This window comes from Puma concolor, chromosome E4 (genome assembly GCF_028749965.1).
Source record: "Puma concolor isolate L17-30 chromosome E4, mPumCon1.1.hap2, whole genome shotgun sequence".
Taxonomy (NCBI): domain Eukaryota; kingdom Metazoa; phylum Chordata; class Mammalia; order Carnivora; family Felidae; genus Puma; species Puma concolor.
The window spans coordinates 25,602,228-25,629,465 of NC_141683.1; the positions used below are offsets into that span (position 1 = coordinate 25,602,228).

The 27,238-nt window shown below is 43.4% G+C and overlaps 2 protein-coding genes across 8 annotated transcripts in view; one reads left to right on the top strand and one right to left on the bottom strand.

Annotated features, from left to right (window-relative positions):
* Positions 1-7,732, bottom strand: part of SRGAP2 (SLIT-ROBO Rho GTPase activating protein 2) — a 235,426-nt gene extending 227,694 nt beyond the window's left edge. For all 6 annotated transcript variants that reach the window (XM_025921150.2, XM_086693631.1, XM_025921151.2 and 3 more), the window contains exons 1-2: positions 7,578-7,732; positions 5,165-5,774 (exon numbers count right to left, since the gene is read on the bottom strand). In XM_025921150.2, coding sequence (XP_025776935.1) covers positions 5,165-5,231 — 67 coding nt within the window. In that variant the 5' untranslated portion in view covers positions 5,232-5,774; positions 7,578-7,732. The remainder of the gene's footprint in view (positions 1-5,164; positions 5,775-7,577) is intronic.
* On the top strand, positions 7,680-19,869 carry RUMY1 (regulator of UNG2 and MKLN1 interacting yippee protein 1). Of its 2 annotated transcripts, XM_025921107.2 has the most exons (4): positions 7,680-9,364; positions 11,780-11,857; positions 14,581-14,705; positions 18,406-19,866. In XM_025921107.2, the coding sequence occupies exons 1-4, from the start codon at positions 9,213-9,215 to the stop codon at positions 18,498-18,500; spliced, it is 450 nt and encodes a 149-aa protein (XP_025776892.1). In that variant the 5' UTR covers positions 7,680-9,212; the 3' UTR covers positions 18,501-19,866. The 2 variants fall into 2 exon arrangements, with proteins under 2 accessions (XP_025776892.1, XP_025776894.1); XM_025921109.2 differs by lacking the exon at positions 14,581-14,705 and having other exon boundaries at positions 18,406-19,869.
* Positions 19,870-27,238: the final 7,369 nt, after the last annotated feature.

Genomic DNA, 27,238 nt, shown 5'->3' on the forward strand with positions numbered 1-27,238 from the left:
TCCTACACATTATTGTAAAATCATTAAAGGTGTCATTTGGTAATTCTTAAAAATGTTCTCAAGTGCTCTCATTATTTATATTTAAATCAGACAACTTCTGAGGTAACTTTCCCAGATTTCCCAAAGGGCCAAGTCTGTAGCTGACACCAAGTTAAAACTGATGACTTCAATTTTGTTACCAGTACAAATCCACATATTGACTTCGTTTTCCCTGCAACTGGACATAATACTTCCCTAACAAAGCCCTCGGTGGCCTAGGGTATACAATAAGCACGATCCCCATGAAGAAAACTTCTCTTCTGGAAGAAGAGCTCTACAGGTACCACTGGCGGCCTGTGTTTATCTGGAGTGACATGGGAGTATATGAGTCAGGAGTTGGGCACCTGCTGATTTGAAAAGGGTGTGGACCCCATATATCAGGGCCAGGTCCGACTGTACACTTCGTAGCAGAGAAATGATTAGGCCTTGTCCTGGCTTTCAACCTGTGTGGTGCATGATGATGGGGCCATAACTACCAGATGGGCTTCTCCAAAGACATTTCTGTTCCCATTCCCTAAGGCAACACCTGAAATTGGAAAAGGGCCACCCCCCCAAAACACGTGTCTCACACCCCACTGCTTTGCCCAGGGCTTTCCTCGGCACCCCCAGCTCCTTGTCCACCATCTTCCTCTGAGATACAGAGGACTTCGTTTTTCCATGAGCTTCATTTTCTTCCAGGAGCTCAGCTTACTGCAGAGTCCTGTTTTCCCTGAGCAAGGGAAGAGAAGCCTTCAATCACCTCGCAGAAGATGAGAGCATCTGCTTGGGGATTCCAAGGAGATGTTTTACTGCAGCTTTTCACAAACTGATTATATTTAAAGCTCTCTTGGGGAATGGGGGCTGGGAGGAAAGAAGCTTCGGAGTAGACCTTTGTTGGCATGAGTGGAGAACCGCTCAGACCTCCCAGGGGAACAAGCTTGTTTAAATACCAGCAATCCACATTCCCCAGTGTGTGTGCACACACAGTATGTATAGAGTTTTGAATTTCACCTCCTGCTCTGAAAGGGTCCTAAAAGGGTTAAACTGTTGCAGGCAAAGGCCTGAGGCTTTTCTATCAAAATGCTCCAGATGGAAATTACAGAATTTCACTTCTCAGCTCTGTGGTGCACACATACCGTTCTTCTAAGACATTAAGAAAAAAAAAAAAAAAAAAAAAGGACAAGACCCCCAATGTTCTCCAGAAAGAAAATCTGACTGCTCAGCACACAGTGCCACTCTGTTTTGGAGGATTCCTCCTGGAATATTTGCATTAACTGTCGATCTCAAGCTGTCCGGGGCACTATAAAAACTCAAGGTATAGAGAGGGTAAAGGAAAGGGACCCTTGAATAAGGAAAGGACAATAGCTAGCAGGGAAACTATGCAGTGATGTGAAGCCACCCAAATACCACCCAGATCATCACCTCCACTAACCATGCCTTGCACTTGACCACCTTTTGCTGCTCCAATCCTGAAAGAAGGTAACAAGCTACAGGCCAAAGGCCTCAGGTTTCGACCATGAACCTGACTAGGGTTGTCAAGAATTTCCAGAGATTCACGTATATGAAAGCGTTTCACTAATTGGAAAGAGCCATGTAAAAGCATTAAGAATATTATTACTTTCAAGTCAGACATTGAGGCATGAACTTTCAAAGGAATCTGAACACCCACAAACCAGAAACAATGATGGTTTTTAAGAAGGCGGCTACAAGGCAGGCTGACTAAGGAGGCACACCCCTCATAAAACCAGGCTGGGGTAGGGTTGGGGCCGCAGCCTCAGAAGCCCTTTAGGGCATATGCAAGCAGGTGGTTTAAAGGGAGGCAAAAGCCACAGGATAGACAAGGTCCCACACAGTCCATTTAGAGTTCACTGGATTCAACCCGTTCTGACCGAAAGGCAAAACCCAGAACTCTGGTCAGAGACAAACGGGACAACAGTGGCCAAAAATTAGACATTAGAATTAGCTGTTCATTTTACAGAAAGGGAAGCTGAGGTCTACAGGGTTTAAGTGACCCAAGATACCTTTCACCACTGTGGTAGGAACAAACCTAAACCAGAACTCAAGTGTCATTCCCAGACTTGTCTCCTATCATTTAACAGCTGGCACTCGGGGAGGCTATGGGCAGTGTAGCCTTATGGTCAGCCTAAAGCAGCAAGAAGCAAGGTTCGCTAACTGAGGACTAGACTGTGCTACAAGCGAGCGCTTAAAAGTACGAGATACCATGCTAAATGATTCTCATATCCTATCTCACTGACTCCTCATGACTACCTTAGGAAACATATACTCTTTCAGACATGTCATATAACTCGCCCAAGGTGAGCAAGTGACCGAACTGAGATTTTAAACCTGAGTCCCTTCAACTCAAAAACTTGTGCTCTTAGCCACCAGACCAAAAGAGCAATTTTCTTTTTTATCTTGGCATCTGTAAGAGAAGACCGGCAGCTCTTCCAGTCTCGTGTAACACAGAAAAAACTGGAATTCTGACTAAAGGCTTCTACCTAGTGGGGGAGCAGAGCCAACCTAGAAACCCGGGTCCTTTGTCTCCAATTTCTAAGCTCTTCCACGAAGAACCCTGGTTCTAGAATGGAAGCTCCACAAGGGAGGGAGGGGTCTTTGCCTTGTCCACTGCTGTATCACCAGTCCCTAGAACACACAAAAGGCACTCAATAAATAGCTGATAAATAAAGGAATGGAGTCAGGCTGCCAGGGTTTGGCTGTGTGACCTTGGGAAGGTTTCTTACCCTCTCTAAGCCTGTTTCTTCATGCAGTGAATGGAGGGTGAAATAGTATCTACTTCCCAGGTTGATGTGAGAATTAAACAAGACAATTCATATATAAAGCACTTGGCATAGGCTAGAACATCATGAGCTCCCAAAATGTAATCTATTATTATTCGTATTGCTACTAGTATCCATTGACAGATTTTGGCTTAAGGATTTCTTTTTTCCTACTCTGGTCAGATGACATCTCATAGCAAATAGGAATAGAATAAAATACAGAATTGGAACTCAGTAACCTGCTTCTGGTTTCAGAACTACCACCACCTAGCTGTGTGACCTTGGACAAGCCTCTTAATTTCTCTGTACTCTCCTCAGCTATAAAATGAGGGACTAAATCATTTAAATCAGCTTTTTATCAGGCACCTTCTCCGAGTAGGACGTCATGCTCAGCCACCTATAAAATTCTATGATCCTGAAGGGTGTCAATGGAAAATATCAGAGCAAAGCAAAACAGTCTCCTGCTTGCGGCAAGGTTGATGAGAAACCCCAAATAGCCAACTGCATTACATCATCTCAATGAGCAATGTTTGTAAATACACAAGTGTTTAATTTTGAGACACTCGTGAGAAATCTTTCACCAATAGGAATCCACAGACAAGGTTCTATTAACACCTATCAGCCCTGAACCTTTCAAAAAAATAAACATGCAAAATCACTTTGCACCTTAGTCAAATGGTGTGCTTCTGGAGAGAAATCGGGAAAGTCAAAGTTATTAACACTCCCTATGGCAACAGTTAAGAATAGGATGTGTAAAAAAACTGAATGACATATCTGGTTAAAATGGCAAGGGGGATTCCAGGAACAGAATACAGTGCATCTGGACAGGACACGGAGGCCAGTGGCTTATTGTTTACAAAAACAGGCCCAGATTATGAACAGTGACAAGAGGCCAAGACCTCAATTCTAACTCACGACCACACCTCTCCCAATCCCTGTTCAACTGAAGCTATCAATCAATCAATTCTCCCATCTCTGTAATAAACCCACCAATATTTGCAGCCCAGTGGATAGAAGGTCCCTCAGGGCACCTCCAGAAATGACCAAGCTGATGACATTAAAAAGACCCTACAGGCAAAATGGGGACTTCAAACTACATTCCAACCTTCCAGGAGATAAGACAGCTGCCCATTTCAAGCTCTACACTATTCCCACCGGAGGCAATCATTAGAAGGGAGACATGGCCCTTCCCAAGTCCTCTATGATAGGAAAAGGTCTCCTTGCATTGGTGCAGGGAAAGAAGGAGGGGCCCCTCCCTCTGTACTCTGAAACAAAGGAAAACCCAGAGCTCCAACCATGTGGTGTAACATTCAAGGCCACCCACCTCTCCCACTCCCCAGCTGAAGTCTCAATGGACTAGAGCACATGGCTCTTTCCAGTGAATGGCCAGGAAGGGACAGTGCCTTGCACAAACACATCCTGGGGCTCTTTAACAGGCAGGAACCCCTCTTATGGGAATGACTGGTTAAAAAAAGGTTATCTGAGAAGAGGCTCTGATTCATGTGCCAAGTCAGGTAGTCAACCAGATGTGCAGACAGGGTCACTTGGTTTCTCCAGGTCCACATTTTGCTTTACCCTCCACATCTTTGCAGAGGGAAGTGGGCCTTTAAAAGCATGCATTCTGGAGCAGAGGGTGACAACACAGAAGGGTTAAACAATTATGTCTTCCCATGCTCCAGAACCAGCACCACCCAGCAACCCTAACATCTCAACTCCATTCATGCTTAGGTGAGGGCGGAGACGGGATGTGAAATGACCTTATTCTTTCTGTTCTCTGATCTCTGATTGAATGCAGGGCAACCAGAGACCAGGTAGGTACAAGGTGCACCCAAGGTGGCTACAGACTTTCTGTGTCCGATGCCACAGCAAATGTCACCTTTTGATATAGTGCAGCAGAAAAAAAAAGCCGCCTCCCCAGGGGCTCCCCAAATGGTATACCTCCTCAAGGTTGCCTTTCTCTACCAGGACTCTTCAACCTCTGAAATAAATTCCCAAACACCTGTCAGATTTCAGTTGTCCTTCAAGGAAACCTGACCCAGACACCCAGAGGCAAACTGCCGCCTTTCTCTCTCCAAGAACCTCCTGCCCCTCCCCCATCCCATCTAGCCTGGGGGGAAAGGCTGCCAAAATAAGGGCCAGCCCTTCAGGAGCAAACCTAAAGCCCACTCTGAAAATTCCTTTCCAGAGCCCTTGGCCCCTGGCACAGACCATCCCTCGGAGGCTCAAACCCACCTATGAAACCACCTCTGGGCTCAGCCTGCCCCCACCTGCTCCACCCAAAGAAATGAACATCCTGCAAATCAGGGTGGAAATACATGTCTCAATGGTCCACGGAGCATATGCATTGTGCTATTTTTCAAAGCCCTTACCTTTGACCTGAGTATCGTACTCTGCTATGATCTCCTTATCCTTTTTGAATTTGGCCGGAGACGTCATGTTTTCCTTCTTTCTTCCAAATTCAAATTGTGAATTGATAGATCCACGGGAAAAATCCAACCACCGAAATCAATACCTCCAAGACCGCTTCTCCCAAGGGCAGAAGGGGCCCCCCGCGGTGGTCTCCAGCGCTCCGGGGAGCGCGGGCTGCGGGCTGGGCAGAAGGCTACGGCGGGCACATGCAGACGGTGGGCGCTGGGGCCGGGCGCGGCGGCGGCTGGTTCCTGTGCTAGAGCCGGAGCCGCAGCCTCAGCATTAGCCGGGAGAACTGCAGCGCCCGGAGGTTGGCCTGGGGTCTGACATCAACGACACAGGCAGGGAGTGGAAGTCCTTCCGCACAACATGGTGTGGGGGGTGCGGGGGTGTGGACGCGCCCAGCTGTGTCCCCGGGAGGGAGTGGGTGCGTAAAAGGGTGCCGGGGGAGGGCTGGGCGTGCTTCGCGGTTTTTTGTTGCACAGGCTCGAAGATGCTGCAAATCAAATCCCAAACGGGAGCCGCAGCAGCGCAGACTGGATCGGAAGTCGTTTGCTCCGGTTCACTTGCCTGTAAATGCAGGGAAAAGGGGAGGGGGCGATCAGCCCCGGCGCAGATCCTAATCGCGGCGGGGGTGGGGTAGGGGATGTCGTTCCAAGCCCGGCCTGGGCCCATTCATCTCGGCCAAACGCCGCCCGGCCCACAGAGCCCGGCGCGGCGAGGTGCGGAGGAAGGAAGCTCCCTCCGGATTTTGTTTTAAGGCTGGAAGAAAACACTTTGGAGCAGCCGCCTGCGCGGGCTTCGGGTGGGGACTGCGGCGGGAACGCGGGGCTCCGGGCGGGGACTGCGGCACCTCGGCGGCCTCCGAGCCCCGCCAGCGCTGGGCAGCGGCCAGCCGAAGGGAGCACTCTTCGGCAGTGGCTCCTACGCGGCCCCTGACCCCCGGCTGGGGCAACTCCCAGGACATCAAAAGGGATCAAAGCCAGGGAGGGACAAGCCACCCGGGCACAACTTTTCTTCCCCTCCCGCCCCTCCTCCCAGTTGTTTTGTTTTTGGTTACTAGCTTCTCTTGGCAGCAAAATGTTGAGGGGGGTGAGACCTGCAGGAAAAAGCCTGCTCCGCACGGGGCACATCCAGGAAAACAATGTGGTCGGCAAAAGCAGGAAACGGGTTAGAGGCGAGGGTCGGAGTCGGGAAAACCCAGGGGCGGGGGGCGGAAGGCAGCCGCCGCCTCCCCCAAGTCACGGACGAAAGTAACTCTTAAATGACACCCCCAATATTTTTTGTCACCCATGCCCAGAGATCCCAGATACCGCACCCAAACCCAGGCTCGGTTGGGGGGGTGGGGGGGGCGAGGGGGGTCGGGAGGGACGGGAGGGTCGCAGTCCCGACCCTTCGCACCAGGAGGTGCCTGAGGATATCCCGCCCTGGCCAAGGTCCGGGAGGCGGGAGGGAAGCAGCGGGAGCGCAGAGTTGGGAGTCTTGCTCCCCACCGTGCCACACCGGCGACCCTCCCTCCTAGGTCGCCCCTTTCCCTCTCCTTGTCAGGGGAGGGGGGGTGCTCCGCTGGTGTCTCCCACTTCCCGCGCCGGGAGGAAGAGGGAGCCCAGGCGGCGTGGTGGTTCAGGCGGGCAGGAAGCGGGGAGGGGGGTGTGAGGTGGGGTCCAGAGGCTGCATGGGAGCCGGGGATAGATGACTGGAGCTTCTGCACACGTTTGGGAGGCGGGGAAAGGGCAAAGGGAGGATTACCTCGGGGAGGGGTGGGGGGGTGGTGAGGAGGCTACCGTGGCCACGATATTACATGGAACGGAAGGATGTTAGCAACTTGGGGACCTGCTATGGGTCTAGGGAGTGCGTGAAAGGCACCATTCCAGGAGGGCAGGGGGCTGGAACAGGGAAAAAGCCCCGGAAGCAGTGCGGAACAATCATCCTTCTGGGTCCTGGGCTGTAACCCGGCTGTCTGCCAGGGCTTGGAGACAGGGGAAGAGGATAGCCGATGGTTACGGGTGATGCCAACGACGGTTGCCCAAAGGTGGACCAAGCCTGCCCGTGTGCAGAGGACTTGGGGAGGGGGCTGAGGACTTGGGGAGGGGGCTGGGTGCCTGCTGCACAGCGGCAGAGTCCCAGGGCAGAGCCCGAGACTGTGCGGTGAAGGGCAGTGAGAGATGCAGTCTTGAGAAGTATTATGGGCTGTACTGGAAGATTTGGAGAGGGTCGAGGGGGAGGGCGTCTGAGTGATTCCGGGCGGCACGGCTAGGCGATGCCGCAAGCAGCATCCGCGCCCTCTCCTTCCCGCCCCAGCCCGGGTTTGTTCAGTCAGGGCTCCAGCCCGGCGGCCGGGAAGAGGAAAGGGGAGAGGGAAGGAGCCTTTACCTGGCTCTGACGCGACGGGTCTCAGGTCCCCAGCTTCGCTTCCCACTCAGAGATCTCCTCCCCTCTTCCCCGCCACCCGCTTCTACGCAGATCGATCCCCCTAGTCCCCTGAGGAGCCTCCGCCAACTCCGCAGGACCCCGCCGGGAAGCAGAGCCCACCCCCTTACCAATCACCGCCCGTTTTCTATCGACCGATGGGGCCTGTAGCCAATAGGAATAGCTAATCTCGAGAGGTCTGGAGTGAGGAGGAGGAGCTTGAGAAACTTTGGAGGTGTGACTAGCACCACCGAGGCGTGGTCATAGAGCAAGCTCCTCCCAGGGTTGCCGAGCCCAGAAGTAGAATTAATGGGCGGGGTTAAAATGGAACCAACAGCCAAACACAAACTCTTGAGAGAAGGCACTACCAATTGGACCGGGGTAGAGAGGAGGGGCGTTGCGGAGAATTTTAGCCAGTAGAGAGTAGAGACCAGTAGGGACTGTAGAAAGTCTTCCAATAAGAAGCGTGAAGGGAGTGCCTTGCCTCTTTCACTGGGGCGGGAGTAGGGTTTGCCCAAGCCCCCCGGTGCCGGCCAATAGGAGCGGAGGCGGAGCCAAACTCGGCCAACCAGAAAGCCGAGCTCATCTCGGCACCGTTACTGAGGCGGGGCGTACGGTCTCCAGGCCACTAAGATCTCAGCAGGGGAAGGCTCCCGAGCCTTCCAATGCGGGACGCGGGCGAACTCTGGTTCTCCCAATCGGTGCGCTGCGCCTGCAATTCAAACTGACAGCCGGTTGGAAAGGCAGAGAGAGCGGAAGAGGGAGCAAAACGCGACGCGTTCGCTGATAGAGACCCCAGCGCCGACTGAACCCCAAAAGCGACCTCTGCCCCGTCCCATCAACACCATCGCGCGCTCCGGAGCGGCCGCTCCGGAGGAGACCTAAGGGGACAGCGGGGGGCACGAGGGAGAGCTGAGGGACCGGGACCAAGAGAAACGGCGCGAGATCCAGCCAGCACGCTGAGGGCTGGGGGCTGCCAGGAGAGAAGTGAAGCGGGGGCCTAGCAGCGAGCAGAGCGGAGAAGGGAGGGTCCTGGGAGGATTGAGGAGAACCCGGGTTCGTCCGGGTGGGAAAAGCTGAGGGGATTTCTGGATCCTGGGAAGAGGAGAAAGATTTCCAAAGAGGAGGCGTGGGTCGGGACGCGTGGCCGGCGATCAGAGGGCGAGGAATTGGAGCGCTCCGAGGGAGGGGCTTAGGAGAGGAGCTTTCACGGAGGGACTCTGCAGGAGAAAGCTAAGGGAATTGCTACAGGGGCGGGAGCTGAAGAGTAGAGGAGCCCTTTAGACGCGTGGCTGGGGAGTCTGTAGAGAAGTTCCCAGGCCTTTTGTAGCTCGCCGCCTCCCCACTTCAAATCCCACTGCCTTCCCCGAAGGTTAAAAGGAAAGCCACATTTGCTGCTTCGCCCTGTTCCTACTCAATAAATATTACTTTCACCCTCCCACGGGAAAACAGGAAAGAACTCATTTCCTTCCCAGTTTTAGGGCTTAGAAAAGGTCGAGGCCTCGCAATTTGATTTTTGGCCTGGGGGAATCCAACTAGGAAAGGTACTGCTCTTGTTTCCTTTTTCAAAACCCCGCACCGCATCCTTCCCGGGACGCCATGTCTACCAGCAGTTGTAGTTTCGAGGACCGGTGCGTGTCCATCCTGTGTTGCAAATTCTGTAAACAAGTGCTCAGCTCTAGGGGAATGAAGGCTGTTTTGCTGGCTGATACCGAAATAGACCTTTTCTCTACAGACATCCCTCCTACCAAGTAAGTCTTGCTAGTAGCGGGCAACGGTAGCCTTTAACTAAATGGGAAAAGTGTATGGTTTGGACCTCTGGGAGTCAACAAGGAGGTTATCATTTTGGTGTTCCAGCCACTCCCAACAGTCTGATGATCCCCTTGGAGTATAACTAAGTGGGCAGACTGTCTGGACAAAGTCTGTGGTTTAGCCAGAGTGGTCAGTCCTGATGTAATGTTTCTGGTTCAATTATAGTCATGTGACCACATCCCTTAAGTTGGATCCCCTGGCGCTGTGCCCCGCCCAACCATCCTAACTCACTGGATCAAATCCACGACCTAGACCCTAGACTCTAGGTAAATTCAGGCAAGGTTCTCTGTACTCTTAGAAGAGTTAAGTTTTTCATTTTTATCCATAAAGTTTTAGGCCAAAAATATTCATAATTTGCTGCCATTATTTGCAATTTGCCAGGCTGAATCAGATCCATTGTCCAGATAATTCAGTGTTCTTTTCTCAACAATCTCTCTCTTAATGAGAGAGAAATAGATTTTTAGCCTATGAAATAGACCTAGCCCTAAAACAATCCTTGTCAACTATTTCAGATACTATGCATTTGTTTGCATCATTAAGTCCTCTTCAATTCTGTTTTCAGACACGTAAGAATTTGCTACCTATTTGGAAAAATAGCCATTTTATTTTACTCAAATGTACGTTTTTCTAGCTCCAAGAGGTACTTTCTCTTCCATAGGCAGCATATTTATGCCCTTATGTAATTTTCAAGATTTAGGCTAACAATCATAATACTTTAAAATGAACTTTGTGATGATAGAAACTTCAACATTTTGGAAATATACTCAAAAGCTATGAACTCCTCCTTTCTTGAAACCTTTTCTGAAATGGTTTAAGTGTAGAGATGCCTACTGGCAAAGCAAATGGCTCTCATTTATTGCAAAGATATTTGGGTTAATATTTTAAGTACTTCTGTATGTGTGTGTGCACCTGTGTGTTACAAAAAAAAAAAAGCACTAGACAATAAATCTAGAACCTACTATTGCACAGGTTCTATGATTTTTTTTGTCTAAAGCTTTTTCTTACTAGTAGCACACACACAGATGCACACATGCAGACAAATTAAAAAAATTTTTTTAATATGTATTTGTTTTTGAGAGACAGAGCAAGCACAAGTTGGGGAGGGGCAGAGAGAGAGAGAGAGAGACAAGGAGACACAGAAAATGAGGCAGGCTCCAGGCTCTGAGCTGTCAGTACAGAGCCCGTTGCGGGGCTCGAACCCACGAACCAGGAGATCATGACCTGAGCCAAAGTTGGACCCTCAACCGACCGAGCCACCCAGATGCCCCTAAAATATTAACCCATTCATCTTTGCAATAGATGTGGTAAGCAATAAGATGAGGGCTCATATATTGAATTGTTAGAGGTTAGACCAGAGTCTACATTAGAACCAGGTTTTTCTTATTGTCTCTTCTTCTTTATAGGGGTTGTAATAGTAATGGATTAGCGTGCTAAGATATGTATGAATTAATGAACACATAAGATTATTTAAGTGGAATTTTGTCATATTTATGGTAAGCTCAGAAGTATTAACTGACTCTTACAAAATATACTATCATTCTGCTTTAGAGTCTCTTTCAGCTCTTTGGGTCTACAAAATTCATGCTAAATCACAACCAAAAATACAAGGATATGGAAAAATCGGAACCCTGTGCACTATTGGTAGGAATATGAAGTGGTGCTGCTGCTATGGAAAATAGCATCGAATTTCCTAAATAAATTGAGAATAGAATTACCATATGATCCAGGAATCCCACTTCTGGGTGTATATATGTATCTGAGTATGTGTTTATATTTGGATATATACCCAGAAGAATTCAGTGCAAGATTTAAAAGATATATTTGCACACCTGTGTTCTTAGCAGCATTCTTCACAATAACCTTGGTTAACCTTGGTCACTGTGAAGAATGCTGCTAGGAAGCAATGCAAATGTTCATTAACAAAATGTGGTATATGCATACAATAAACTATTACTCAGCCTTGTAAAGGAAGGCTATCCTGCCATATGCTACAATAGGGAGGGGCCTTGAGAACATTATGCTAAATGAAATAAGGCAGTCACAAAAAGACAAATAGTATGTGCTTTCACTTATATGTGCTATATAAAATGGTCAAATTCATACTAACAGAAAGTAGACGGTGGTTGCCAAGGGCTGAGGGAAGAGGGAAATGGGGAGCTGTCTGATGGACATAGAGTTTCAGTTTTGTGATACAAATAAGGTCTGGAGATTCATTGCACAACAATGTGAATACACTTAAGACTTCTGTACCGTACATTTAAAATGATTAATTTAGTAAATTTTATGTTATGTGTGTTTTTACAACAATTTTTTAAAAAGTACCTTTGACCATTTCTGCACATTTCCTTCTCCAGTGCAGTGGACTTCATTGGAAGATGCTATTTCACTGAAATCTGCAAGTGTAAACTGAAAGACATCGCATGTTTAAAATGGTAATTTGTGGCAAGATTCTAGATGGCCCTGCATTTGGAAGATGGATGTTAACACCACAGCACAGAGAAAGGTTCAGTGGGCTGCATCGAGCACTGGTTATAACCCATGCAGTGAGCCATTGAAAAACCATTTGTTACTTCAAGTTATTTTTTAAAAGGGTCTTGTGTCACATTTGTATATGATTTTATAATTTTTCAAAGCACCTTGACAAATATCTGCTTTAATTTTCAGAAAAAGTCAATGTAGTTTGGGAAGATAAAACAGAGTTACAATCGTAAAAATCAGGTTTGAGCCCTGGCCCTACTCTTACTCTAAATGTGATCTTGAGTAAATTCCTTAAGCCTCTAAATCCCTGGACCTCTGTTTCTTTGTTTAATTTATAGCTTAAGAAGATAGAAACAATCTTCTAACTTAAGAAGATAGAAATTTAAATATCTTTTGTGTTTACCTTATAGAGTGTTGTGAAGATTAAATTAATTACGAATGTTAAAAGGCTTGATAGACTATAAATTACAACACAGATGAAAACTATTACTGTTATCTTTTGAGAGGTAGACAGACTTGAGTATTATTTGTCCCATTTTAGAGAGAAGAAATTTGAGATTTTTTTTAACATTTAAATGAGGTTTGGATTATAAATTATAATCCAAATAATTTAAATTCTTATGTGCTAATGATGATTTAAATTCATTCTTTCATTCATTCAAACCATACATTGAAGTCCTACTATGTGCTAATCATTGCTATAGGGGCTGGAAACACAACAATAAATAAAACAAAGTCACTGGCTTTTGGACATTATATTCTAGTGGGAAGATGATTGGTTAGTAAGATATTTAAATCAATAAGATATTGAATAGGGTGGAAGGTGCTCCAAAGGAAATAATAATAATAATAATAATAATAAATGATAGAGAAAAATAGAGGTTGGGAGAGTAGGTAAGAGCTATTTGAGATAGCATGGTCTGGGATGACCTCTCATGAGAAGGTAACATTGGAGTTAAATCCGAAAGGATGACAAGGAGCGCAAGGGAAAATGTTCTAGGCACAGGGAACAGCTAGTGCAGAGAACCCAAGGCAAGAGGAAGCTTAACATGGTCATGGAATAAAAAGATGATGGCCAGCATGGCTGAGACATTGTGAACGTCAAGGGAGAGTAGTGTGAGTAGACTGGAGATGCGGTCAGAATCCAGATAGTCTAGAGGAACGCTGTCTAATAGAAATCTACAAGCCGCATATGTAACTTAAAATCTTCTAAAAAAATCTAAAAATAAAGAAAATCTTCTAATAACCACATTTTAAAAAGTAAGAAGAGACAAGTGAAATTAATTTAAATTGTATATTTTACTTAACCCATATAACCAAAATATTGTTTCAACATGTAACCAACATAAAAAATTATTAACAAAATATTTTACATTCTATTTTTTATCCTTAGTCTTTGAAATCCAGCATATGTTTTATATTTACAGCACACTTCAGTTCAGTCTAGCTAAACTTCAAGTGCTCAACAGCCACATTTTGGATAGCACAGATCTAGACCTTCATATGAAGGGGTTTTTTTGTTTTGAGTTTTGGCCAATGGGAAGCCACGGAAGGGGCCTTAGCAGGGGAGCAAAATGGTCTGAATGCGTCCCTACTAGAATGTTAGCTCCATGAGAATAAGGACTTTGTCCACTGCTGTATTCCCAGCACCTGGAACAGTACCTGACACATAGTAATAGATGCTCAATAAACACGAATTGAATGAGTAAATGAATGAATGAATACGGATGGTGATTAAAGCCATAGAATTTACTCTTGCAATATAGTCCTACAAATAACTGTCAGTCCTGGTCCAAGAACAACTTGCTCTCATGTGTTTGCCTTTCAAGCAGATTATGATTAGAAGACATATTTTAGGTAGACTGGTACCTTTTATAGTATTTTTTTATAGGGCCTCACAAAACTGACTGACTCCCACATCTCCCAGGGTGGGAACAAGCTATAATAAGAATTTTTACAACCCAAGGTATAAGTACATGTTATCATTAAAAAAAAAAAAAAAAAAAGTACTAGCTAAAACGTTCCCTGTATATTCACTTTATTTAATAATGACGATATAGGAAAAAAAAAATCTGTGGAAGAGTGAAGTACTTGTAATCAGAGGGATAATCTTGAAGACAGTAAAAAACTTTTGCAACTTTCTCTAGAAGCTACGGATTTGCCTTATTTCTGAATTCCTTCAAAAACACTAAAACTAAAATTAGAGCAGCCAGCTTGTGTTTGGTTTACAGGGGCTCATGCTGTCTTCCTACTCCTCCATCTGTTGAGACAGTTTTTAGGTGCTGGCGTAGAACTAGAACATAGAAGAACCCAAGTTGCCACAGTCCTGGGGATAGCAAAAACCTTTTATCTAATATATTTTGTCTGTACAGCACCTCAATTCTGGGTGTTCTACGGAACACATCATAACCTTATGGCATGGCGTCTAGAAGCTACCTTCTGAAAGGACAACGTGTAAAGCAGGACTAGCAAGGAAATGGAGACTGTGTTAGTATTTGACAGTAGCACTGTCAAATTTAACATTACCAGAGTCACTCCCATCCCAAAGATCTAGCAATGGAGGTTGTTAGGAGGAAATGAGGACTCGAGGTGGTCTGTTCATTTACATTAGCACATGAAAATGTTTATATGGCCAGTTATTACCTGGTATCTGAGTATATGTACTTTTCTTTCTTAGTGGGAACATTGTAGGTTATCATGTGATTGTTCCTTGTTGTTCCTGCCTTCTTTCCTGCAACAATGGACACTTCTGGATGTTTCACAGCCAGGCAGTTTATGATATTAACAGACTAGACGCTACCGGTAAGAAACAATTGACTCGGAAATTCCTCTAACATTTACTTGTCTACCAAAACCTGAGTGAAACTCCCAATTGATTGTTTGAGGATTCTCTCTGAAACCCTCTCACCTGAGTTGAAAGTGTGAAACGTCAGGGCTTTTAACCCAAATATTCAGTTAGGGGAACTACTAGCCAAAATTCCTTGCCATTTCTATTTCATCATTGTATATACAAGAGCCTCAGACTTGGCTCTTTTGCTTCTTGGTCTCTTAAAATTAATAGTTGCTCTAAATTGTTGCACTGATACGTATTACAACTCCAGAGAATTTTGGAAGATTTTAGATCTGATGGTCAAGTGTGTGTGTGTGTAAGAAAGTAGGGAGGGGAGCCTGGGCCAGTAGGACCTGGGAGGGAGGATGACTAGGTAACCTCTGTATTTGGTGATGTTGCTTCAGGAAAAAAAAAAAAAAAAAGACATTTTGACATCTATATAAATAAATTATGATGGAATTGTATTCAAGGGAAATATTTAATGCCGATACATTGTACTAGTTATTTAGTAGGAAAATATACAACCAATTCTTTTTTTTTTTTTTAGCATTGATTTATTTGGGGAAAGAGCAATCGGGGAGGGGCGGAGAGAGGAAGACAGAATCTGCAGCAGGCTTGCACTGACAGGCTGACCACATAGAGCCCAATGTGGGGCTCGAACTCCCCAACTATGAGATCATGACCTGAACCAAAGTCGGATGCTCTACTGACTGAGCCATCCAGGAGCCCCGACAACCACTTCTTAAAGGATGTTTACATAATACATTTTATATTGTCTGCAGCCATTTGGTTTTGTTGTGCACATGTGTTTTCTCTATCTCCTACCTACTTACACAACAGACCAGGTTGACTTGTAGTGGGACTTTTTTAGTGGGAACTGAAGTTTGCAGAACTTTAGTTTACAGAACAAATTTAAAGAATTCGATAATGCAAGTTGGCACTAACACCCTCAGGTTTTTAAATGTGTGTTTTAATCTTCTTCAGAACTTAAAATACATTCCTCTTCTTAAGGATGATTTGTCTTCACAGACGGAAGATCATGAATTGTAAGCTAGGTTCTGAGGGTCTTTAAACCTTCCAATTATGCTTGGGTTTTTATAGACTCTGATTTTTTTTTTTAATCACCTGGCATTCAATTGTAGCTCTCAACCCATCATTTGGGGGTCTTAATTTCAGACTCTGGGATGTGACGAAGGCCATTTTTGAGGAGAGACTTATCTGAACTCCCCTGAGATACAGGCTCCTAACTTAGGCCTCCAGTTTTATATTTGTGTTGACCATGGACACATTAAAGGAAGTTTCTGCTTTGATACTATTTTTCCTGCTTCATAGAATTCAAAACACAGGGTGGAGATTTTTCCATTTTGATTTACTTTTTAATTATTGGTCAATTTTTCAAAGATAAAAGCCCAGCATTCTTCCATTCACATTGAATCTAATCCATGAGAAACAGATGTATCACAGGATTTCCTTCCTCCCTTCTTAACAGAGAAAGGAAGGTGCTCCTTCTGTCAGATCCAATCTCTTAGTTTATTTTTTCTGCTTTGAACCAATTGTGCCGAACTACTCATGTCTCTGAGTATTCACTCCAAGAATATCAAACTTCTCCTTTGTAACCCTAATATTGTGATTTAAAACGAGACTTTCAAGATGCTTAGTATAAAACAGGGTTTCTCATGATGCTGGGACTGTCCTTGAATCACCTGAATCAGCTGCATCAAAGGAACACATACACAAGCTTTATGAAATTCTAGAATGTTTAGATGGAAAGGGCCCCAAGTCAATGTTCTAGGCTAGGCTTCATGTGTCCACCTGATTTCCCAAAACTTTCCTGAGGACTCTTGAGAAACCTCAGTTCAAATTCTCTGGGATTGGCAAATGCCCTCAAAGGCAAATTGACTTCAGCTCTCCACTTACCTTTATGGTTCTAATTATCCCTTAGATTTTGGCCTAGTAACTCCTTATTATTCCATTAGCTCATCAAAGCCATATTACCAGAAGCAGAATACTGTTCATTCTTGGGAGGGGAGGGGAGGGCAGAGTATTTTTTATTATAAACAATGCAAACACAAAAAAAATGCAGAAAACAATATGACAGACTTCTGTATCCACCCCCGCCCCCCCAACATGAAATAGATGCTAACTTCTTGCCTGATTAGATTCTAGTATCTCAACCAAGAGAGACAGTTGATTGTTTCCACTGTTTCAACAACGCCATAGTGCACCTCCTTGTACATATCTCCTTGAGCACCTGTGCAAAATGGCAGATAGAGGAAGTGATGAGTGATGGGCTCTATTTGCTATATATATATATATTTGCTCTATACGTATTTAATTCACACAACAGAATTCAGAAACAAAAAGAAATGAGCTAAAGCTATACATGTGGGTATAGGTAAATCTCAAAAACATGTTGAATGAAAAAAGCAAATTAGAAAAGATACATATAATGCCATACTATAAAAAATTTAAATACATTAAAAAATAATATATATTGTCTGCAGTTGCATACACTCAGAGTAAAGGTAGTAAGAACACCCATGGTGTACTTACTGGTGGTAAGTGGAAGCGAGATTGAAACCAAATCTCCAAACCCTGGCTCATTTTCTTCCACCACGTGGCCACACTGACAACCTGATAATGTGAGATTTGCTTTCCTTGTTGGACTCCATTGGCTCCCCTAGAGGTCAATTAATAAATTGTATTTTTTCCCAATTTAGTACTTTCAAGTTCTGTAATACATTATGTGCCCAGAACAAACCATGTCATTATCTTCCATCATGTGTCTGTCATGTTCCTTCTATATGCCTAGGCTAGATTCTTCAGTATGGAATCTGACTACCCTTTCACTAGGAGGCTTTAGATTGTTGGGTTTGTTTGTTTTTTTTAATGCTTATTTATTTATTTTTGAGAAAGAGAGAGAACACAAGCAGGGGAGAGGCAGAGAGAGAGGGAGACGCAGAATACAAAGCAGGCCCCAGGCTCAGAGCTGTCAGCGCAGAGCCCCACATGGGGCTCAAACTCATGAACTATGACATCATGACCTGAGCCAAAGTCAGACACTTAACCGACTGAGCCGCCCAGACACCCCTAGATTGTTGTTTTGTTTGATGTAATGGCAGCTACAACCTGGATAGCCTCCAGACTAAAACCCACCTATAAGAAAGGATTGCAGTTCGTATTATAAGTGGCTCTAAAACCTTGTTGTTTTTAATCACAAAAAAGCCACCAGCTACTTTTGTGCTTGTTGAGGAGATGAAGAGACTTACTCAAGCCTTTTTCCTGTACCCTCCAAAGAGACACTTAATCTAAAATAATCTTATGAGATCTCCATCCTTAAAAATCATTAAAATAGATTTGAAATTTACCAGTGTAGAGCGATTATGGCGTAATACAGCTAGAGGCAGAGTTTGAGGAAATGGGCGCTGAGATCCTCCGGAGTTCGAAGATTCTAGAATTCAAGCCCTTACTTCAAAGGGCTTAAGAAATGTTTATGTCTTAGATGAATAACATTAGGTAATTTTTATCTATGGCACATTCTTTAATATCTTTTCTCTTTACTGTTAACACTATGGTTCCATATAAGGATGTTAACATACAAGGTTTTCTATATCATGTTCCGAGTTGTAATAGTAGCTGGCTCTAAGTAATTTTATGATCTTTTCTTTTCAGGTGTCAACTTCCTACTTTGGGGCAACTTGCCAGAGATAGAAGAGAATACAGATGAAGACACATTAGATATCTCAGCAGAGGAGTGCATTCGATGAATGGGATTATGAGATGTATAATACCCAGACATTTTCCTATTTAAAAGATCTATTAATGGACTGACTTTTAAAATATTAGCAAGGATATACTATGGATTTCTCCTTTTTTTGGAAAAAAAAAATGAGACATTTGTTGATTTATTTATTTGCTATCTCAGATGAATTACCTGAATTTAATTTGAGTTATGGTAGTTCTTTTCTTCTATGGCTTCCTCCTCCTCTTCCTCTCTCCACCCTCCACCTGGTATAAATGTGTTCTTAAATTCAGATTGGAGGTTATTTCATGTGTCACTCAACTACCTCACAGTCTTGGGGAATTTTTCTTACAACCAGATACCAGATACCGTTAATTTTATATTCTTGAATAAGGGGCGTTAGTATACATACATGGGGTGTATCCACCAAGTATGCATCCATGTGTATACCCAGGCATGCATATGGCAAGCTCAACTGGGAATTAAAGCTTAACAGGAATTTTTTAAAAAACCAAGCTGTTAGGTTTTCATAGGTACTGGTTATCCTGTGTCATACTGGTGAAAAATCCCTAAAATGGAGCAGGACTTTGTGAATCAGCAAATAGAATAAGTTAAAACTTTAAAATATACAGAGAAATTCTCTTAATTCCTCAGCACGGTGTTAGATAAATGAATTTTAACAACAAAATTATCAGTATATACTGTTTCCCAACATGATTTATTTATGTTCTTCTAAAGTCATGCAGTTATTGTGTTATGAAAGCAGGGCAACTGAACCTCCATATTCTATTCTCTAGGCCTTTTTCTGTAACTAGCAAATTTTAAATGAGTATTCTCACTTCCAACCCTTAAATAGAAAAAAAACTAAAGAAGTGTTTTGCTTAAGCCATTGTACATTATAAATGATGTTTTTGTTTTTGTCTTAAGCTGCATTCAGAGCCACACAGGAATAGGAAACTGGGATAGTGTTGGATTGTGGTTTTAGGTATAGCTAAAATCAGTGTATCGCTTAGTAATATCTCAGCTGTAAGCATTTTGTCAATAGCGATACCTAAACACACAGAGTTGTGGTTTTGTAAATAAAGTTTTATTATAAAAATGACCAGCCTGCCTTTAATCTTTTACTGTAACCACGTTTCTTACCCCAAAATGTAAAGGTGTGGAACACAAGAGCTAACATTTATTGAGTGCTAACTATGTGCCAGATCCTGTTCTAAAGTCTTTACAGGGGCAACAGGATGGCTCAGTTGGTTAAGCATCTGACTCTTGGTTTCAGCTCAGGTCATGATCTCACAGTTCATTAGTTTGAGCCCCACATTGGACTCTGCTGTCAGCACATAGCCCTCTTCAGATCTTCTGTCCCCTTGGCTCTCTGCCCCTCCCCCCATGTGTCTCTCTCAAAATAAATAAACTTAAAAAAAATAAACCGTTTACAGATTTAATTCACTTATTCCACACAACAAACCTATGAGGTAGGTATTATTATTCCTTTTTTACTGATAAGACAGGTGAGGCATAGAGAGGTTAAGCAGCTTGTCCAAGGTCACATAACTGGTCAGAGATGTGGCCAGATTTAAACTCAGACAGACAGACTGACTTCAGAGCTCCTGCTCTTTATCTTTTTGTTTTTAATGTTTGTTTTTGAGAGAGAGAGAGCACAAGCAGGGAAGCGGCAGAGAGAGAGAGACACACAAAATCTGAAGCAGGCTCCACGCTCTGAGCTGTCAGCACAGAGCCCGATGTGGGTCTCGGACTCACAAACCATGAGATCATGACCTGAGCTGAAGTTGGATGCTTAACCAACTGAGCCACCCAGGGACCCCGGCTCCTGCTCTTGATCTTTATGCCGTATCCCATATACACCTTCAGACATGAATCAGTTACCATTTTATTTAGCCGGGATACACGCTAGGTAATAACTACCCCAAGAGAGGGCCTCAGTGACTGATTTCAAGGTTGAACAAATTCATACTGGATCATAAGATAGAGAAGTGACCCATGCGTATCAACAGAATCTTTTGCTGTAAACCAAGATAAAAGATGCTCCAGGAAATGCTGTACCTGGAAAACTTTTCCAAAAGTCTTTCACACTGACCATCAGCACTGGGATGCTGTGGATGAACGTGAACCAAATGTGGAACAATTTGGTTTTGAATGTGGGTGTATTTCTTTTTTTTCCCCTTTAACCTCTCTTAAAGACTTTGGAACAAGGTGGCATAATGAATAAGATTTAAAAAAAACAAATTGATCCTACATTATATACTTCTTTAGTTAACTTGTTCAATTAAAGAAGAAAAGTTAAATGCTAGAGGAGAGAAATTGGTAAGTTTAAAATTCGACAGAGTTCATCTGGTTTCCCTTGTGCTCATGCCTTCAAAGGCTATGGTCGAGGGGCTCTTTGAAGAACAAAAGCAAGACAGGGGTGCACTGATTAAAGCAAACCCCAAATGTGATTCCATTCCAACTGGAGAATATTTAAAATTATACAGTTACCTTTTAGCTAACTGGGTTATGGAAAGGTCGGTTCTAAGCTGAAAATGGATTAATAATGTTTTAGCTAAAGAAATATATTCATGACACTTTTTTTGACACTGTTTTTTAATAAAAGCACATTTAATAAAAGCACTCTGATAAGACCAAAACCAGAATCATGTATGTAGATTTAGCACATAGTTCCTCGGCCTAGAAAATCCATCAATGCTTTGGCCCTCTTCTAATATTTAATTCAATTCAACAAACCTGTGTTATGCTTCTATAGTGTGCCAAGAATTGTACAATGATGGGCTTACACTTGTTTCCTGGAGAACGCAGTGAGCTGGAGGGAAGGACAGTCCTGATGAATCTACCTAATGCATCAGGATAAGTGATTTAACAAACCCGTGCTCAAAGTCCAACGGCGCCATAGATGAAAGAACAATCATTCTGAGTATTAGGAGAGAGTGGGAGTTGAGAAAGCTACAGACAAGAAATGATAATTTCACCAGGCTTTGAAGTACAGTTCAAGGTTGGCCAGCTGGGATGAGAGTTCTGTACAGGAGTTTAAAAGTATCTGGCCTATTTGGTAAATTGTAAGTAGCCTCCTACACCTTCCAAGATATGTGGTAAGAATTAATTAGAAGATGAAGCTACCAAAGAAGTCTGAGATGATGTTACAAAGAATAGTCCACGCCATGGTTAAGTTTAGACTTACTCTAATCACAATGTGGAGAGATTGAGGTTTTTCAGCAGGAGAATAAGACAATCAGATTTAGGATAACTCGGGATGAAGTGTAATCAAGCTTAGTTTTCCTAGTGTCCTTTCTTGGATGCACCTAACAACTTAACAGTGGAAATTATATTGATTGCCTTTACCCTAAGAACATACATAGATCATTAAGTTCCCTGATGCTCTTGACTTTCATGAAACATCTGATCTGCAGTGGGGCACTGCCTTTTTTCCCCTTCTTCCATCCTGTCATTCCCGAAGTTCAAGGAAGGGACAGAGAGTCATCAGCTGACCCACTATGGCTTTTTTTGCTCCTTTATCTTTTTCCTCATGTCAGTTTCTCAACCTCACATTCAGGCTCTGTTGAGGTATCTTGGGTGGGGCCTAATCTTAAAGCCATAATATTTTAAATAATCCTGGGCCCTGAAAACCAGGTCTTTAAATATTACTAATCTAGGGAGAGTACTCTACAACGAATTGCTCTTCTGACCTCTGAGTCACGCATGGCCGATAAAGAATAATCTATATTGTTTTTCCTTTGGTGAGGAGGAAGTGACCATAATCCTGAAATCATGGGATATGAGACAAGTAACTAAGTAGAACCTAAATGGGGAATGGGGAAAGTGGGAGAGAGTGTGGCTCAAATAGTCCTGCTTCAGTGGTAAATTATTCGATGAAGGCTTTCCCTATTTTAACATTCATGCTTATAAAAGGAAATAGTTTCCTTTTCTGCTTTTTTTTTTTTTTTAACTTTAAAAGCAGCCTAAACCATAGTTTCTTTCTTGCCTGGTATTGAGCATATGCCAAATCTACCCTAAACTGCACAGATGGAAAAAATTAGTCTATGTCTGTGGTACCTCTGGGGTTGAATATTTTTAGTACTTACATCTTTAGCTAAAGATTCTTTCTTCCAAGACTCTCATAGAATCATTTTATTGTCATCCAATGGATAAACTTACTGAGATAAAAATTAATAACATCATGTGTTTGCATATCCCTTTATAAATTATTGTGAGCTTTCACATATACCTTAAAGTAATCCTCAGAATAACCTTGGGAGTTATCCCCATTCTATAAATTAAGAAAGAAAATCTTAGTCTCAACACCCACAGAGTTAAAAGAATTTAAACTTGAATGTGGGTCTTCTAATCTTAGAGTAGGGTTCTTTCCTCCCTCCCTAGTTTACCCTAAACCCGAGGTCTATTTTTTCCCTCACTAGCTATAAAACTTAGGACAAATTCTTTTTTTTAATTTATTTTATTTTTTTTTAATGTTTATTTTTGAGAGAGAGTGCAAGCGGGGGAGGTGCAGAGAGAGAGGGAGACACGGAATCTGAAGCAGGCTCCCGGCTCTGAGCTGTCAGCACAGAGTCCCACACGGGGCTCGAACTCACGGACCGCGAGATCATGACCTGCGCCGAAGTTGGATGCTTAACCAACTGAGCCACCCAGGTGCCCCATAAGACAAATTCCTTTTTACTTTCAGCCTAAAAGGTTAGCTACTGTCATTAATTAATTCATCCAACAAGTATTTATTTTTTTAAATTTTTTTTCAAGTTTTTATTTATTTTTGAGAGAGAGCATGAGTTGGGGAGAGGCAGAGAGAGAGGCGGACACAGAATCTGAAGCAGGCTCCAGGCTCTGAGCTGTCAGCACAGAGCCCGATGCGGGGCTCAAACTCACAGACCGTGAGATCATGACCTGAGCTGAAGTCAGATGCTTAACCGACTGAGCCACCCAGGCGCCTCAACAAGTATTTATTGAGTGCCTACTGTGGAAAAAATAGAAGCTGAGGACACAGAACTAAAACAAAGTTCCTGCTGTCCTGTGAAACTGATATTCCTTGGAAGAGGAGGAAGAAAGTGAGGTGACACTTACTGAGGGTTTACTACATGGCAAGCACTGTTCTAAGGGCTTCGCATGTAACAACCCTAAGAAGTAAATCTGATTAGTATACTCACTACACAGTTCAGGAAACTGAGATACAGAGAGGCTAAGAAACTGGCCCAACATCACACAGCTAGTAACTGACATCACTCTGAGATTTGAAGGACTCAGAATTAATTAGCTTAAGGACCATGTTTCCTTTTTGGTTTGCACCGTAGTTGTCTTCCAACTAAAAAAGTCAAGTTTTCCATTAAAATCTTTTCATACATCTTTCCCTATTAGACCTTAGTCGATTTGTTTGTAATTCTTTTAATTAAGATGGAGACAGCAGCATCTCCCTTCTCAGTAAGGGAGACTTGGTGTGCCTGTGCACGATAAGAATGCTAGTCTTACATACCAGGGAAAAAGAAAAAGGAACTTATGCAAAACTCAATTTCCAGCTTTGCTGCACTTCTATCTGGAAATGAAGTCTTTTTCGCTAATACGGATTTTTATCTGAAAACCAACAAATGTTCGTTTAAGAATATGTACCTGTTCTTTAAAACTTTGTATGTCTCCAATATTTCATAATAAAAAAGTGAATTAAATTACAGCCCTTTGCAAATTACTCTAGCTTCAGCCTTCCTTATAAGCTTGTATTTAAAATCTATTTATATGGAATTTCAGATACAGCCTTGCCTCAAATGAGCACTAGTGAATCTTCACAATGAAATTATGTATTCATTTTGAGGAGAGCAAAAACAGGTATTAAATCCATATTCAAGTTTTGCCTTAACTCGTGTTAAGAGTGGGATGGCAAATATCAAAAGATTAATTGGATCCGCCAAATATGGGCACCATAGAAGTTTGCCCACCAGAACCCATCTCTACACCTCTATTCACACAACCCACTTCCTCTGGAAAAGGGCCCATGGTAAAAGAAGGCATATGGGAATGATTCACTTGGGGAAAGCTGTACCCAGAATATCAAAACAGTTTGCTTTCTGTCTCTACATCCTTGCCATCATTTTTCTACCCAAAGGAACCACCTGCTATTATGGCTGTGACACCTGAAAAGCTTTCTGTATATTGCAGGAGATTGCTCATGCGTGGGAGGATTTTCAGGCTGTTCAGTGGTATTTAAAAAGAAAAGAAAAGAAAAAGAAAAAGAAAGGGTTTTCGGGAGAAATATTCTCAGAGACTGGAATATTGCCTTGTCTTATCGAAATTGCTCTGTAGCCTTGTTCACAAATACCTTAAAACATTGAGCTACAGATGGAATTCAGTAGAAGACACACTGAGCTAATTTCCTTTGCATGATGTTACCCAGAGAAATCAAGCTGTCAGTATCCTGAAGAATGGTCTTCAAAGAGAGACGGTGGCCAAAGCCATGGGAAGCAGGAAAGGTGGAAGAGCTTTCCCTTCAAGAACTTCTTCCCAACCTTCCAAAGTCATCTTTTTAAATAAGAATTTTTACAAAAAAAAAAAAAAAAAAAAAAAAAGGGTCCAGTGTGTCCGATTCAAGATGGTTATGCAGTAACAGGAAGTGGGGTAAGTACTAGACTGAAAAAAGTCCTGAATTCTAAATCGTTCTCCATATTCCAGGATGTAATCATAAAGGGGAATGACAGACCCAGGGTTTTAAAGATACAGAATATCATTCTCTGGGCTAACTAGAGATAATCATCTCTAACTCATGCCTTTCCTTTATCAGACTTTAGTTTGATCATTTAACAAGCATCTCTTAGGTGCAGGTATTTGCAGTAGGTGCTGTAACAGTGAACAAAACATCTTTGAAAGATCCTTCCTTCTGTGTTTTTCAGCAGTGCTTTGGCTAAAACACTGAAAAGACATTTTCCACATCCTCTTGCAGCCCAAAGTTCAGACATGAGTTACTTGTTGCCAGTCATAGGCACTCATACAAGTTTCTAAGTTCAGAACTAACTTAAGAAAAAGGTGTTACCGCACATTCATTATCCATCCTGCTGAAGTGAAATGGCTGTGGTATGTCTCTGCAGCCAGCTGATCTTGTGGCGATTTCCTGACGCCCAGATCACAGCTGAGGGGGTGTGTTTCTGGTGCTAGAAAGTGGTTGATGGCTCCCGGACCCTTAGCTTCTAGATGATGGCAGAAGTAGCAGCTCCTCTGGCAAGCCAGTTCTGCAGGATCGTTCTGGGAGTTTTTCCAGGAGGCTGTGCCTAGAGCCTACCTCTATAGCCCTCCAAAGGTTTTGCAAACCCCAACTTCGCTGACATTTCAGTTATCTGTTGCTGTGTAACAAATACCTCCCAAAACTTAGCAGGGCTGGGCCGAATATTCTGCTGATCTCATCCGGGCTCACATATGTGGTTGCATTTAGCTGTCAGCTGTGCTAGGCTGGAAGGTTCTAGAAGGCCTCCCTCACACGTCTGGGATCTTGGCAGGGATGCCTTAAAGTCTCAGCCCTATCTCTCCACGTGGTCTAGCTGAGCCTCTCTATATGAAGGCTGCCTTCCAAGAGGGTAAAAATGGAAACCACAAGAGCCTCTTATGATTCGGTCTGGGGGGGGGGGGGTCACACGCCATCACCGCTGCCTCATTCTATTGGTCAAAGTTAACCAGAGGGCTGGCCCAAATTCCAGGGAAGGGAAAATTAGACTTCATTTCTTAGACTTCTCGGGGAGTTGTGGCAAAGTCACACTGCAAAAAGGCATGTGGATGGAAAGGATTGTATCATCGATATACTACAAATGTATTACATCTCTTTCTGTTTCAAATAGCTAGAATGGCTTCTGTTATCTGCCATTGAACTCTGACTGCAATAGAAAGAAAGCAGACAGACCAACCAGCAGGCTGCTGCAGTAGCCCAGGGAGTAGAGAAAGACCTGGGGTGTAGTGTGACAGAGCTCACAGGACTCTGATAGGTGGAAAGTAAGTAGAAGAGAAAGTGAGGAAGATATCAAACACAGAGTCAAGAATGACTCCAGGGTTTGGTATGAGTCGTGGTGCTATTTACTGTGATGAGGAAGAACAAGTTCAGAGAGAAAATTAAAATGTTTGTTTTTGAATGTGCCTATAAGACATCAATCTGGCGATTAGATATAGAATTCCGGAGCTTGGCGGAAGAGCTGTGGGCTGCAGATAAATTTGAGAGCTATTCGCATATAAAAACATTTAAAGGCATGAGACTTGATGTAATCAAGGGAATGAGTGAAGATAGAGAAGAATTTGAGCCTTAGAGCACAGCAATGTTGAGACCGGGAAAATGAGTAGAATCCATTTCAGTGTATAAAGGAACCCCTGAAGACACTTGTTAGCAGTGTGGATTCCAGGGTCCTTCCTACTCCCACCAATTCTGATCTGAGCCCATAAGAGTCCTGGAAATCTGCATTGTTGACAAGCTCTGTAGGTCATTCTGAAATGGGTAATTTGGAAGTACTCTTTGAAAAACACCTAAATAGATGATGATCGTCTTAGGAAACCTCTTATGGATTCTTAAGTTCAAGGATCCTTCTTTTCTTTCTCCCCACTTCCTCTTATCAGTCATGCATAAAAGACTTGTAAGATGCATACAAGGGAAGTTGGACCTTCTCTTTTTTTAACCGCATTTCACAGGGTGGGTGAAAGCAAACTATAAGCTCCTGCCAGGAAAAGAAGAGGGTAAGGCCTAAACATAGTGTCTACCCTCCAAGAGGGGCATATTCTCCTACAAAT

What these genes read in the sequence shown, in the direction of transcription:
- RUMY1 (XM_025921107.2), top strand. Translation starts at nt 9,213, where the DNA reads ATGTCTACCAGCAGTTGTAGTTTCGAGGACCGGTGCGTGTCCATCCTG. An exon ending in ACAGACATCCCTCCTACCAA is followed by an intron (nt 9,365 to 11,779) that starts GTAAGTCTTGCT and finishes TTCCTTCTCCAG; the next exon opens with TGCAGTGGACTTCATTGGAA. An exon ending in GACATCGCATGTTTAAAATG is followed by an intron (nt 11,858 to 14,580) that starts GTAATTTGTGGC and finishes TTTCTTTCTTAG; the next exon opens with TGGGAACATTGTAGGTTATC.